A 16,153-nucleotide genomic window follows, 5' to 3' on the forward strand; every position below is an offset into this window, starting at 1 on the left:
TGATAAACAAGCTTACAGAGCAAGACCCTGGGTCACCAGGAGTGGAGGTGTGTTCCCAGTTGGTGAATACACAGCTAATCTGTAACATTTCAGTTTTCAGCTCAGCTGTCCATGTGGCTAGTCCCGCTTCGCCTTTTCCCAAGTGCCCTTCAGTTTGTATTCTGCCTAGCTAACTCTCAGCATTCTTGACATTTCAGAATGTCCACTAACACACAATGACCATGGCTTTGAGGAATAGTTACAGCTGAGGCACATGCTGCTGCAGATCTCTTCCTTCCAGGCTTGAGGCCAGGATTCCAGTCAGAAAAGCAATTCATTTCTAGATTTCTTCAATTTAGAAACATAGTGCTGGTGAAAGGTGCTATATTTATAGTCTTGGAGACTGATGTCCTCTTTACCCACAGGCTGAGTTATAGCATATTCAACAAATGTACAAGCATCCTTCCCCTTAGTCCTAAATTGCAGTAAATGCCTCAGAGTGAGAGAGTGATAGTTCTGTCTCTCCTCTAGTTAATCCTTGACATCTCTGCTAACACTTTCAGTATCTTTTTACTTTTCGCACCCATGTGTCTTAGAATAGTCTCTTGTGAGAGCTCCGTCTAAATGTTTGATGTGCTCATCACCATGCTATTGAAGTACCTTGTGGAAATTAGGAGCTCAAATGGTTGATTTAAAGCTGATCTTTTGGGTCTCTTCTCTTCCCTGTATGTGAAGAAAGGTGCAAATCTAGCTGGGAGGAGGAGGGATGGAAAACAGAGAATCTTCCGTGTTTTCCTGAAGATGGGGAAATTTCTGGTGGTTCACACATTCCATGGAAGGGAGTTTAAAAGCTGTCAGGCTACTAATTTCTTCTGCTTCAGACTTTTGCCTTTGAAGTGGGTACATCCAGTCTTTTGAGAGGTGCCTCTGTCATGGGAAGTCATGGTTGTGGAGCGAGTGATCACTGCTGAGGTTGTCTGAGCAACAGCTATTGAGGGGTCTGACAAGAATAAGATTTAAATACCTTAAATAAGATCTTGTCATCAGTATGAGGTGAGTGTAATATCCCCAGGGTAAGGAGAGAGGCTCACATCTACCTGTTTGGAAGGTCAGTTACTGCATTTAAAGCTAGTCGAAGCTTTTTTCTGACCCAGTGTGGCCATTCTTGTGGGTTAAACAATTGGGGAAGATGTTGGATATTTCTGGAAGCCAGATGTAGATGGGAGATAGCTGTTCCCCAGTTCTCTGATTTTGGTTACAGTTACCAACAGGTTCTTTGGTACTGATCAGACTGCAGCACACTTTAAAGGAGATATCTGACTTTCTCCTTAAAGGAAGGCAATATAATTTTTTGCCTATCCACAACTGTCAAAAATCATTTAAATTTCTCAAGGACTTACTGTTGTGTAACTGGACCAGGATCTGGGAGAACTGGTGTCGGTGGTCCAGTCCCTATCGCTTGAGGTGATACATCATTGCAAATACAGAAGATCTTGTCCGCAAAGTTGTTACTGGGGTTCAAACACCTCTGCACCTGCCAAAGTGTAGTTAAGGGATCTAATGATCTTCCAGCAGTAGATTCTAATACTTCACTTCTGAACACTGGATTTTCGTTACCATTTATTCTCTAGCTAGAAGAGTTACCCAACATTGCTTGGGTCATTCAGGGCTTGGGGGCGGGGGGGTGCTGCTACTTGCTAGGGGGCAAGGGGGGGTGGCATGATGCCAGCCATCAGCGGCTCCAGGGGTTGGTACACTCGCTGCCCCACTGGGGTCATTCATTAGTATAACTGTCCCTGCTAAAACACCCCTCCCTTTCTGTTTGGTAAGAATCAGTCTCATTCCATGCACATCCCATTGTCCTGGAACAACCAAACTCTGACTTTGGTTTAAGATATGATAAGGGGAAGCTGCATATGAAGTTTGCTGGTCCCAGCTCTTACCATTTAGGAGGAAACAAAACAGCAGTCATGTAGCACTTTAAGACTAACAAAATGATTTGTTAGGTGATGAGCTTTTGTGGGATGTCCCACGAAAGCTCATCACCCAATAAATCATTTTGTTAGTCTTTAAAGTGCTACGTGACTGCTGTTTTTTTTAGAATACAGACTAACACGGTGACCTCTCTGTTACCATATAGGAGGAGTTCTTGAACAAACCAACTCACAGATGAACACACAGATGCACAAGTTCTCTCAAATATATAACAGATGGTGCTCCATAAATACAGCCACATTGACAATCCAGTGCATCTAGTATACAAGATCCTCACCTTACAACTTATGGATTCTGTCTGTTTGCCAGTTATCAAGAAAGCTTCTCTACTAATGTTCAGTCTGAGAAAAATTTCAACTCACCTATAGTTTGTTTCATAGTTGTATCCTGCTCCATCTGCCAGACTTATCTTCATTAACAGTAGCGTGGTCTTCTGAAATTTTACAATGATGCCATCAATTTAAAATTCAGACATGACATATAAGTAAAAAGTTTTTAACCTTTTTAGTAAATTGTAATTTTCTACATTACATGGAAAATTGACCCAGTCAGAGTAGCTATTTCACAGTTTGATTTCACACGTCTGGTTGAGGTGCACATAATCAAACTTACTGGGGTTGGCAGTCGACCCTTGTACTCCTCATCATCACGAGGAGTAAGGGAGATCAATGAGAGAATTTGTCCAGTTGACCTCCCTCTGTGAAGATGGCTAGGTAAGTCGATTTCAGATAAGTTGATTCCAGCTATGCAGCTAATGTAGCTAGAATTGTGTATCTGCAGTCAACTCACCTGCCTATAGACCAAGCCTAAAATTGTGGAGAAAAGAAATATGTTCCCAGTTTTCATGTTTTGCTTTGTGCAGCTGACAACACCTTGTGTACAACAAGTTGTTTTTATTGCAGTACCACCAGCCTGGTTCCAGGCCAGGCCCCCTTCGTGCTGGCACTGCACGTGCAAGAAATTAGGCAAACCTTACCCCAAATATCATACAGTTTTCTCATACGATGAGAGAATGTGAGGTGAAACCTCATGGAGGAGTTTGTGAGGGAAAGAGAACAGTGAAACTAGCATTTTTGATATAAGCAACACTCTTTGGTCCCCTGGATAATTAATCAGTTTCCCCCGTTTGTGTTAATATTTCATACAGCAGCAAAGAAAGGCAACTACTTTTACAGTTCAGAAAATACAACTTGTAAAACCAAAAATAAATTGGCATGAAATGCATGTGAAACTACCCAATTAATTTTGTTTTAATTAACAAGGTTTCAAGTTCACTATGTCCCTTTAATGTGTTGTTGGGTTCTTTTTCCAAAGTCTAACAATAACTTCCATTTATTTCACTCTGCTTTGCTGCAGCCTGTTGCAAATCTTGTGTGTTTAAATATTCCCAATATAGGTTGAGTGGGTTCACACATTCAACAGTTTTGAAAAATCTTCCAAGTTTTTGAGATGGTAACTAGCAAGCAGAAAATCAGAATTACGCTGTCTAGTGGTTCCCACAGCTTGTAAACGCAAGTTGGTTTTTGAGTGAGAAGTCTGTATCTGCCTAAACAAGTGTTGGATGAAGAATCACTATTTTTATGTCCTTTTCTTTGTTCACTATTGTTTACCAGAATAAATGGTGGTGAAATGTAAATATTTGTATTGCATTGTTTGTAAAACAGTTCTTACTCCTCTTCCTCTTTTACAGGCTCTGGAGATGTACAAAGATGACTGGAATAAAGTCTCTGAGCATGTTGGAAGTCGCACCCAGGATGAATGCATTCTCCACTTTCTGAGACTTCCCATAGAAGATCCTTATTTGGAGAACTCTGATGCATCTCTAGGCCCCTTAGCTTATCAGCCTGTACCTTTCAGCCAGTCTGGAAACCCGGTGATGAGCACTGTTGCTTTTTTGGCATCTGTGGTAGATCCTCGGGTGGCATCTGCTGCAGCTAAAGCTGCTTTAGGTATGGGGTCAGCATGTCTATCTTATGATTTTGTCACACGGTCTAACTTTTTGTGCTTGTTTGCTGGCTTCTTCTTGAACTTTAGCTGCTGTCTTGAGTGTTCTTTCAAAATGCAGCTGACACATTGAAAACAAGCAAATATCTATTACAGTTACTCAGGAAAGCATCTACAATATGGTTGTCTGTTTTGCATTTTACTAACGTTACAGAAATAAATTGGCGTATCACTGACAAAGCTCTTGATAAACATTTCAGCTTTTTAATGCTATCTTCTCCCCCCCCCTCCAGTCTGGCCCTCACTTTTCTTCCCTGCAATTAGCAACCCCCCAAACTGTCTAATGTAATCCAAACCAACGGAATTTTGGTAATGTTCATATTAAAAAAAAAATCTTTTATCACATGTAAGAAATACGAAGAATGTATATGGCCCCTTTTGTCTCAAGAGGTGATGGTTAGCAGCAGCGGTGAGGCCCTATAGGCAGTGTTCAAGTCTGCAGCTTCTCTCATGGCTTATCCGTCCACTATTGGATTTGCACAGTTGATTGCAATAACCCCGTCAATCTATTTCCAAATGTAGAATGTAAAATCTTTATTAACTGGGGGGTGTGTGTGTACACATACATATTTCAACATTTTTTATGAGCTGTATGAGCCTGAGACCCAAGAGCTGACCATTCTGTGCCCTCCCCTTACAAAACGTCACCCCCACATTGGGGGCCTGCCCCCGCACTTTGCACACTCCTGATCTAGATCTTACTTGTCTATGTCTACATTAGGCGAAGTAAGTCGACCGCAGATACTTAATTCTAGCTGTGACAATTGTGTAGGTAAAATCAACATATCTGCACTCAGTTAACTGGGTTGTCCATACTGGGGAAGATTGATGGAAGAGTTTCTCCCGTTGACCTCCCTTACTTCTCATGATGAATACAGTGGTTGACTGACTAGACTACACATCCATACTAGGTATGGGAAATCGAACCTGGGAAGATCGACCCTGAGTGGGTTGATCTTCCAGGGTAGTGTAGATGTAACCTCAGTCTGTGCACAGATCAAGGAACAAACTAGATGACAGTGGGGTCCTTTCTAGTCCCATGCTTCCATGATTCCATGAACTATTAATTGATTAATATTTTTAAAGCACTGTATGTGTCAATTATTACTTTTTATCTTTTTCTTTAAATGTACATTAACAAATACCACTATGGTGTTAAATCAGTTATTTAAAATCTTGTACAGAAAAGATAAAAATTGTAGCTATTGATTTTGCCTCTGTTAATTTTAACCTGTTCTTTTCCTGCTTATATTGCATAACCATGATTGGATTGAATGATTCCTGCATACTCAGTAATTGGTTGTCTTATTTTCTGTATATAGAATAAATGTTCTGGTTTGCATTTGAATAGTTTGGAAGAGATGTTTACACCAATAAATGTGGTAGCAGTAAAGGGAGGAAATGAACTTCCTTGTATTACAAGTGAGGAGAAACTTCAGAATCTATTAATTCACTTTGTCATTGTGTTTATGTGTGGGTCTGTAAATGCTGATTGTTGTTGACCTGTGGCATACAGACAGCAAAGTATTTTCTTTTACATTCTTTAACAGAGGAATTTTCTCGGGTTCGAGAGGAGGTACCACTGGAACTAGTTGAAGCCCATGTCAAGAAAGTGCAAGAAGCAGCAAGAACCTCTGGAAAGGTGGATCCAACATACGGATTAGAGAGCAGCTGTATTGCTGGCACAGGTCCAGATGAGCCAGAGAAGCTTGGTAGGTCATAAGTCTTGAATACAGAAATTCCTGCAAATCAGGTTTATCTTTAGTGCTTCTTATGAGTAAGAAACAAGCGCATATATTTTCTATATATAGACTATGGTGAACATCTAAATATGTTAGTGTTTTTTTTAGTCTTCCATCTTTCTCTTCTTTGGTCCCACCTTCACTACTTCTACCCTTCATTGATTAGAAAGAGACCTAGCTTGTTACAGAATAAGTAATTGTCAGCAGTAAGTGTCACAGATTATCATACATCAGTTTTGTGTTAACAAGTCCAGGAATGCTGAAGCTAAAGGTATGACACATTTGTCTGCAGCAAAATTAGCAATTAGTGTTCAATACCATTTAAGGCCTTTTGAATATGATATTTTTATAATGTATTGCTTTCCTGCAGGAACCTTGGACTACATTGTACATAATCACCCATGCTTTCCTATTGCTAACGTTTTAATCTAGAAAGTTTTCAGTTTTTGCTGATGGAAGAAATTTTAAACATGTATGTAAAAGTGTAACAAGCAATACTCTAATGGACACACTGTTATGCACACCTGTCAGACATAAAAGGGTTAAGAAGTGGCATGATAAAAATATATAGCACAATGGATGGTCTACAGAAGGGTTTATATAGTAAGATACAACCAAAAGAGAACGTACTGCAGAAGGTTATACAGCAGAAGTTACAACTAGTCAGGTATATCTGCGGAATAAATGACGAATGAAAAATCAAGACCTTGGTTTTCCACGTAATGGATGGTTCGAATAGGAGAGGCAGACCCCACAGAGAATGGGTAGATTGTTGCAGAGCTAGTCTACAAAAACTCAGCCACTCCTCACTGACAGGGAAAGATGGAAGGAAATAGTGAGAGAGGCATCGCACACCAACAGGCACTGAGGCCAGGGTGGTTGTTTGATGATGTATTGACCCCCATCAATAGTAAAAGTAGTTCACACCAGGTGAAATGTAGTGCCTTCCATTTCTGTGGAAGCTATGATAAAAATGACTAGATTGTATGGCCTTGTCAACTTGTGTGTACAATGCTCCCTTCCTTCCCTTCCACTGGGAAAAAAGTAAATCATTACATAATATTTTTTCTTTCTCTCCAGTGTGTTTCCATGACTTCCTGTCTGACTGTTTGCTGGATACAGTGTTAGACAATAGTAATGATCAGAAAATATTTTCATTAGGTCTGAAATTAGCATGGAGAATTCATATTGGCTAGTGGGTCTTTCATATTGCCTGGTTTGAGTCATTCTTAAATTTTTGAACGCTCTAAGAACTTTCACAGTTGAGCTGAGTTTCTGGTGTGTGGATGCTTTTGCTTATTGGGTTACTTCAGTAGAGTCTCTGGCATATATGGTTTTAGGCTATGATTGTTCATGCTGCAAAAATTGTCCTCAGTAGCACAGATGAGTAGAAGCTGTGCAGCTGTTTTAACCTCCTGCAATACATGGAAGATCCCTGTTTTGAATCCCCATGCCATTAAAAACTAACTGCTCTTTAAATCCCATTCTTAAAAAGAGAGCGTAAGTTTCTGCTCTTATTTCTTCTGTTTGATTTACCACATATCATGCCCACAAGGACTCTGCTATATACCTACTAAAATGCAAAAATATTTTAATCTTTAAACATTCAGTAAAGATCTGGCAGCACTGCTAATGTTTGTCAATAAATTTTTAATGTCTCAAGTTCTCTGTTCAGCAGTGGTTGACTGGTGTCTTGTTCATCCTACCACAAATAATTTGAGAGTGAATTTAAAGTTTGTGCCAGTGAAATATGTCTTGTACCAGATAAAGCTGAGCATAGTGTACTCTGGATAGCGCGTGAGCTTTTCCTTCAAACTCGGCCAGAGTGTCTCAGGCCTTACCTGCCATATTTCCTGTTGCTGCAGACCAGAGTGGAGTACAAAATTGGTCATTTTCTGAGAAAGGCTCATAGGAACTAGGAGCTCAGGAATAGATTCAATACCTACCTCTCCAATCCTCATTCAGTAGCAGAAGTGGGTATATGTGTACCGTATGTGGTGCTTATTTTTAAAAAGTACCTAGGTTTTAGCTGGACAGTGTTTAATTGAAACTAAAACATACTGACAGATACCCCATGCATTTTACATTAGACTTGTCAGGCTTTAAAAAACAAACAATGGAAACTGAAATTAGCAAGCTATTCCATAGTGCTGTGTCGTCTCTTGTCAGTTCTACACAGTGGAGCAGGGCTAAACTGACTTGGAGGCACATAGAACTCTGAAATGATGTGACCAATACATGCTGCAAAATAAACATCATGACGTCTGAAATATCTGCTTCTCCATGTCTGTGTCTCATCGTTTTGTCATGTGGAATTGACAAGAAGAGAGAGAGCCCTTTAAATCCGTTAATGGGGAAGGATCTTATCTCAGTTTGGTGTAAAACAAATCTAAAATTAGCAGTTACATTAAAATTATCAATAGACTTAAACCTTTTTTAGCTCAAGTGTTGCAATTTGCCAGTAAGTCTTGCTCAGCAGGATTTGCGCTTACAGGAATGGACTTCTCCGGAGCCTGAGCCATGAAATTCCTTCTTTGTACATCCTAAATAAGTGACAGTGGCCCGTCAGTTGCCCTTTTCTCTGCTAGTTGCAAATTCAGATTTTGTCGCTTTTGCCATTTAATAAGGGATATGGAAAGCAGACAACCATAACATGATTCTATGGACCGACTCTATAACTAATACTGACCTGTTACAGTTAATACGATTTGTATTGAGCTGTGACTAATGGAATAAATTAGGACAACAGCAGATGGTTCTCCCTGGGGGAGCTTCACAACAAGAGTGAACTGGGTCACTCGACAAGCTGCATGGCCTTTCACCTCAAAACCGCATTCCAGTGGAGGCTGTAGAGGAAGAATGTGCCAAGATTGCACTCACGGTAGTGTTCTGAATAAGCTAAAATACATCTGTATGGCTTATGCCTACTGAAAATTCTAGTTGCGCATGCAGGCTTAGCATTCTGATCTAGTATTCTGACCTGTGATAACCTTTGTCGAAGCCGACAACCAGGTTCCTTTATATCAGCGTGTACAGCCATTTTAGACAGCATCTAGACTGAGAGAATCCAATTAAATGGTTAATACTATAGATGCTGCGAATCAGGGATATACAGAATTCCTCTTCCAAATGCACTGGGAACCCTCCTCATAGTGATTTTTTTGTTCAGTGTTGCATTTAAGGAAAGGAGCCATCCTTTAATAATCAGCCTTGCCTTGCTATGTTTCCTGATTTTTAAAAGTAGAAAATAAAAACTGCTACTTATTACCAGTTTTTTTGCAGGTATACTTTGTAAAATGCACATTGATGTTTGCCCAGATTGCACTGTGGGCAGGTTTAAGTTCTGATTGCTTGTATAGAGACACTTAAATGCTAAATCTTAAAGGCAAAGCCAGCTGCACGATGTGCAGATGAAAGATGCCCAAACAAAAATAGTTTCTCAAACAGTCTTTCATGTTTGCGCCGTCTTGGAAGCAATACAAAAATTAACTTTCATATATGTTCATCAGAGCTGCTCTTGCTCTGCTCCAAACATTGCTGTCCCCAAGTCCAGTAGTAGCCCTGCACTTTCTCCTGCCAGTTGGTACCTACTCACTTCATTTCCAGAGACAGTGGAGCTGGCAGCACATGTTTGGTGTAGTGGTGCCTCATACCTGAGTGTTAGGTGAATATGGGGAAAAAAGAGCACCACCCAGCAACCCCTAGCATTCTTGTGTCCAGTCCTCCATTTTAACACCTGCCCCGCTTCTGGTGGACAGTGCCTCTTCTAGTCCACAAAAACATACCACTGTGCCTTCAGATGACCCAAACCTCACAGTCATTTTTGGCTGCAAAAGATCCTCACCATAAAAACTTTCTGTGGTAGAATCCAAGACAATTGAGGTCATGAACCCAAGATTAAGAACTGAGATTTGATCACTAATTTGGTGACTACCCAATGCCCTGAACACTACTCCATGTCAGGGATGGGCTCTCCTTTATCTCAGTGGGCCACCCCCTCTTCCCCCATACTGCTCTCACACACCAAAGCTCCATGCTTTCTTGCTCCTCCCCCTCCCAGGGAAGGAGGTATAGGAAGTGTGAGGGTCCTGTGCATGAGAGGCATGTTGGAGAGCTGGAGGTCCACACACTTTGCAGCCAGGTGTAGCCCTTGCTGATCTATTATCAGACTTTGCAAATGTTTAATTGACGTGCACTGTAACTGGAGCTGGAGATTTCAGTTGGGATGATAGAGGTGAATGTTGTTTCCTAGGAGGAGTTATAGCACTTTGTCCTTCTGTTATGGCTTCCATTGAAGGAATCTCAAAGTGCTACATGGAACGTTAAACAAACCTCTATTCTGTTTTATACAGACTTTTATCGTGTCCTCATTAGTGGTCTATCTAAGCCCCTTCCCAATAAAGCATTAAGCAGTGTGTCAAATATCTATCACATGGGAATTTTTTTACCTTTCTTCACATAGGAAAATGTTGCGTGCACTACACTGAGTTGCTTTGGTATGGTTGTGGCCAATGTTACCCGTAAACTGAGTGTTTGGGTGTCACCCAGGGGAGACTCAGGTACCACCCAGCTGATTACATAGCATCCATAGCCAGTAGCATGTGTTTTTACTGGTGGTGCACATCCACATGCCTTGGTGCGCATAACAGAATTTATTCCTTATATGAATGGAAGAAAAACAGAGGGGACTTTGGTTGTGGCTGGATGCGGCCGTATTTTTAGTGGTTGGTGTATGTATGTGAGAAATCAGCTTGAAGAGGTGCAGCTTGCACTTGGAATGGTAGATGGTGAGATTTGTGATGGCTCTTTTAGTTCCTGTTGGACCTTGTTCCGCAATTTCTGATCTGTCCCAGAAAACCTGTTGTTATATCCCTGTTTTGCAGGTGAGAGATTTGCCTGCTCAACATTACACACAGTCTGGTCTGAGATCTAGGAGCCGTTGCTCTGACTACAGAAACACAGTTCTTAGTTATAACTAGTCTGTAACATCCCAAAAATGTATTCTAGAAATTCTAGTCTGACTTGCGGGCATCACTGCAGTTACAAATGAAATAGTTGTGAATTTTATCGGCAGTGTAGCTTCCTTGTGGGTTTGGTCACTTTGCCTCCTCTCTGTTCTGGGTCTGTTTGGATTGAGCCAAGTTGGATTGAGTTGACTGAATCCTAATGTTGGTTTCCATAAAGACTTTTTTGTAACAGGAGCTGGTCATTAGCCCACTCCAAAGTCCTCTTCTTCCCCGCCAGGAAGACCAGTGGACTCCTTTTAGTCTATCTCCTACCCATCAACCTGTCTGGTATGAGTGATCCCTTCAGGAGTTATGCTCCTATTAGTATAGTTCTTGGGACTCTAGCCTTTCAGCCATGTCAAGACACAGTCCATGGGACTGATGTAGAAGAGGTTTGATGTTTTTAAATGTCTTGGCCATGCTGTAACTGCCACTGGTGGAACCAATGAAGACATTAAAGCCAGAATAGTGACAGCCAGACATGCCTTTTCTAACTCTAAAGGTTATCTGAAGAAACAGAAATCTTGCCCTCCAAACAAAACTTGGAATTATCCAATGCCACTGTAAAGTTGGTCCTACTCTTTAGCACTGAAACTTGGTGTAATGTTCCCGTGGTGCTCCACTGTCATTCATGTTCACTTACAGTGCAGTCTGGAGGGAAATGGGGGCATCTCTAAGAACCTCAGTTACTGCACAAGTTGAGTAACCCTCTCTCTATTAAGACATTCCTACCTAAACTTCTGGTTTTCATAACGGTTAAGTGGGTTGTGTACCATTCCTGCAAATATCAAAGGTGGGGAAATTGGGCAATTTTCGCAGGAATGGCACCCATCCCATGCAAGTTTAATTTACTAATTCCATTGGTCCTATTAATGACAGGTAATACCCCACCTTTTTTCCCTTCCTCCTTCCTTCTCCCCCTCCTTGCTATATAAACCCTGGATTCTACTTATCTGCTCCAGTCTGAAAATCTGAGGAAGAGGATCTTATCTTCGAAAGCTCATTACCTAACACATAAATGTGTTAGTCTTTCAGGTGCTACAGGGCTGCTTGTAGTTTGTGTTGGGGACCCCTGTTCTCCAGACGACTAATTCTCTCCTAAATTGCCAATTTTATGTTGTCTTCATTAACCTGATCATATCTTGCTTCTGGTTTGCAGCATAATCAATGAGGACTGTATCTTCCTGGAATACAGGAATCCTTTATTTTGTAATTTGTATCCAGAGTGTTAAAATATGTTGTTTTCAGGTCCATATACCCTTTTATGTTTGGAGGTTTTTTTACAGCGGTCTAGTCTCATGGCATTATATTCTTTTAAAATCCCCACTCACATGGTAGTTAAAATGACTTAAAACATTGAGCTAGAAACACTGCATGACCTCAGTTAAAATCAACTTTCCCTCATTCTCATAAGCAGAGACTTCTTTCAGTTTCCTTTTTCATTTCATTTATTTAGTATTCCTGCATGCATCCATCAGTATAAGCAAGGCAGTTTAAAGTAGTTCATGCCAGCTGGAAGCCTACATTCACCGCACTGTCACTGCAAATAATGGCTCTGTAGCAAATGCACTAGGACAGTTCTCAAAAACCATCTACTACTACCTGGCTACACATGTCATGCTGACTTTATTTTTTGTTAAATTAAAATTTTACTATTACAGTAGCTACCAGACAACCTAGCTTACCTCAGGGATTTTGAATGTGTGAAAATGTGATTAAACATAAGGTATTTCCTTAGTAGCCAAAAATATCCATGGTTAGTCTTATTGCAGACAGGAATATATTTTTGGATGTTTGAGGAAATTCCTCTAAATTTTGTGATGCAAGGGAAGGGGAGGGCTAACCAAAACTTGGAGTGGAGAAAGTGCAAGATTTATTTGTGTACTCTTTTGTTGCTGAATTTCAAAATACCACATTTCTGGCAGTGTCATCTCAATGAGAACTAGTCCTTGCAGCAAAAATGTAAGTTGCAATTTAAAAAGTAAACAGAATGGACATGATAATGTTGCCTCATTGTAACTAATAAATGCATAGGAAGATTTAAATGTAGAAAACTTTAGATAAGTAATTTACTGTTCAGAAATGTCTTTTTAAAAGAATGAATGTTTTGTGATTCGTGTAGCACCTTAAATATGAACACATTTAGTTGTGCATGAGCTTTTGTGTGTAAAGACCTGCTAGGCAGATGGAAGTGGGTCTTTGTCTACAAAAGCTTGTGCCCAGGTAACTCTGTTAATCTTTGAGGTGCCACAGGATTCTGTTTGCTTTTGTCTGCAAATCCAATGCAGGAAAATGATGAGAGGCTGTCTTGTGAATGTTTAATGCTTAAACAGTGTTTTGTAGAGTTGCTAGAACTCAGCGTGAGAATATTTTTACAGGGCATACATGACTCTTCTACTGTCAGTTTTGGATAACACGATAAAATTAGACTGTGATAGTGTTTTGATTACCTGCAAATTGGAAGTAGTGTGCTACTGACTTTCCATGTGCGTAGAGTTCACAAAGCAATTCAGGAAGTTTGTTTTCAGCCGTAATTACCGCTCTTGTAATACAAGAAATTCTTAAGTGAGGCTGGTCTTCCGTGCCTCAGCTGTGGAGCATTTCCACTGGGGTGGAGAAAACTGCTTGGGTCAGTGACCAGGCAAGGGAGAATTTAAAAAAAAAAAAAAAGGCCACTGATGTGGTCCCCAACTGGGACACCTCATTTCTCTTGTGTTCCAGCCCTGTGAGTGGGGAGGGAGGGAGGTGTCAAGGCTCAGGGCTTTCCCAGGTCAGATTAAATCTTCTGAGGGCCCAGGGATAGTATATTTTTGTCTCCCCTGCCCCTCCCCTGCTCTGGGGTGAGAACAGAAGTGGGGGTTTGGTGTGTGGGGGGGTTGCTGGGGAGGGCAGGTTCAGGAACAGACTGGAGGTGAGAGACAAGGGTCTGGGAGGAGGGTAGAGTGCAGGAACATGCTGAGGGTCTGGGAGGGAGATAAGGTGCAGGAGTAGGCTGGGAGGGGATCTGAGCAGGAGGTGGGTTGCAGCAGGGTAGTGGGGGCTGGGGAGGGAGGGTGCAGGAGCAGGCTTCTGAGGGAGTGCAGGTGGGGGTTGCAGGAGTGGAGGGGGGGAAAATTGCATGTTGCACCTCCCTGGGGCCATACATGACCCTGCCCCCTGCTTCTCCCATGGACTGTGATTCTAGTCAGTGGGAGGAGCAGCAGGGGAAAAGGCCTTGAGCACCTCCCTGTGCTGCGGTTCCCTCAGCTGGAGGGGAGGAGGAGCAGCAACACACAGAGCCCCAGCCAGGCAGAGCCCATACACCAAATCCAGCCCCAGCTTGCCTGGATAGCATCCACAAGCCTTGGGGCTCTTTCTCCTCCTCTCTCCCGTCCTCCGCGCGCGCGCACGCACGCACGCGCACACACGCAGAGAGAGAGAGATGCTGAGCCTTGCCGTCTCGATCCAGGCAAGCCACAGGCTGGAGGTTCCCCACCCAGATCTGTACACACAAATTGACTACATTGCCAGAACATATTGTTAAATTGTAGTCAACCAACAGAATTACTCTGTGGATTAAACACGTTACACTCACTCCACACCTCCCCTCTATAGAGCTGACAGCTGTGGCCTCACTGCCCTGGGGCTGAAGCAGATAATATCCCAGAGGTCTCTGAGAGTCACAAACATGGCCTCCATAACAGAATCTTTATACATAGCTATTTTAATATTATTTGTCTTATGTACCCTGGCTGGCCAAACTCACAGAGATGAAGCTGCATTTAAACTTGAGTTTTAAACTGTGGAAGTAGCTTAATGTACTGTGCTGCCAAACCTCCCAAGTGTTCAGTGTTAGGGAGCTTTCTTGCCTCTTTCTAAAGAACTATTGTATTCATTTGTGTGGGATAAATGGCCAAAGATTTTAATGGCCCAGTCATTGTCCATCATTAATCAGTGTTACACAAGATCAAGGGTTTGGCATTGAGAGACCTCTGCCTGCTTGGTACCGTGGCACGAACACCATTGAAATTACTTTTACTTTTATTAAATATAAAGGAAAGATAAAGAATTTTAAATGTAAAAAATTAAGTAAGACTTTTTATTTTGGCACGTTTTTGTTCCCTTCAGGTGGGGAGAGTTTTACAAGAAAAAAAACCTTGTTTGATGTTCTTAGATGTTATGAAAGGTGGTAATAAATGTTCCTCTAGGGAAAACAAAAGGTTAGTTGAAATGAGTTGGTGCTTCTGTTGAGGTCTGATTTCATTTCGTACCAGGTGGGAGCATGGAAGCAGCTAGAGCCAGTAGAAGTGGCAGTGTTACCTGGGTCCCTCTCTCTGGCCTGTTCTGGTCAGGACATCTCTCAGAGAATGTCTACAGTAGAAGACTAGGTCGAATTTAAAGTTGATTTTTTTAAAGCATTCAGTCGTGTAACCGTGAGGATGCATGAAGTTGCAGGAGCACATCCCCATTAACGTTGGCAGTTGTGACTTTGTCAGCAATGCACTGTGGGTACCTATCCCACTGTTCCTGCTGCCCCTTGCAGCTCCCAGTGTCTGATGGAACAAAAATGTGCAGTAGGTGGACCTGGGTGTGTGTTGTCAGGTTCACGTAGTGCACTTTTCTTCTCCCCCCTCCCTTTGGAAAGCAACAGCAAAATGTGTTTTCACACCCTTTTGTCATGTCCATGCAGATGCCATTGCAAGGCTAGCATGGAAGCCATGCAGCTTCAGAGTGTTATGACAAGTATTATGAGCACCTCAGGTATTGTGCTGCAGTATGTACATAGCTTAAGCAGCCTTCAGAACAATAAAGACTGAGGAGGACAAACATAAATGAATGTGAAACACTGGAGAGCAGGAACAGGGAGATGCTCGCTGGACTTGATGCTTTGTAGACAATGGAGCACTGGTTCTGGTGCTGAGAAAAAAGCTCAGAGAGCTTGGACTTCATTGTTCTGCAGGTATGAGAGGATCAGCAGTGGCTACAAAATTTCCATATGCATGAGTACACTTTCATGAAACTTTAGAAATTGCTTTGTTTTCTCCTCCCGTTACCTTGAAGCACTGTGATACCAAAAACAACAAGTATTCCTGTGGCACCTTATAGACTAACATTGTGGAGCTTAAGCTTTCGTGGGCAAAGACCCGCTTTGTCATGACTCACTCACGGATCTGATGAAGCAGGTCTTTGCCCACAAGAGCTTATGCTCCACAATATCTGTTAGTCTATAAGGTGCCACAGGACTTCTTGTTGTTCTTGAAGATACAGACTAATAGGGCTCCCTCTCTGATACTTGTGATGCCAAAATGAGACTTGCTCTGACTGTTCTGAAGTGAGTGGAAATAGCTCTGTTGCTGCTTGCAACGCCAGACAGCTATTAGTCAAAGGGCAGTCAATTCGGAGTGAGCAAATCTACATTTGGAGCTGCTATGATCCGGGTAGCCAAGA

At 41.8% G+C, this 16,153-nt stretch overlaps 1 protein-coding gene across 2 annotated transcripts in view; it reads left to right on the plus strand.

Moving 5' to 3' along the window:
- Positions 1 to 16,153, plus strand: part of SMARCC1 (SWI/SNF related BAF chromatin remodeling complex subunit C1) — a 153,155-nt gene that overhangs the window by 73,413 nt on the left and 63,589 nt on the right. For both annotated transcript variants that reach the window (XM_074985235.1, XM_074985236.1), the window contains 2 exons: positions 3,665 to 3,923; positions 5,529 to 5,690. In XM_074985235.1, coding sequence (XP_074841336.1) covers positions 3,665 to 3,923; positions 5,529 to 5,690 — 421 coding nt within the window. The remainder of the gene's footprint in view (positions 1 to 3,664; positions 3,924 to 5,528; positions 5,691 to 16,153) is intronic.

This window comes from Carettochelys insculpta, chromosome 2 (genome assembly GCF_033958435.1).
Source record: "Carettochelys insculpta isolate YL-2023 chromosome 2, ASM3395843v1, whole genome shotgun sequence".
NCBI lineage: Eukaryota > Metazoa > Chordata > Testudines > Carettochelyidae > Carettochelys > Carettochelys insculpta.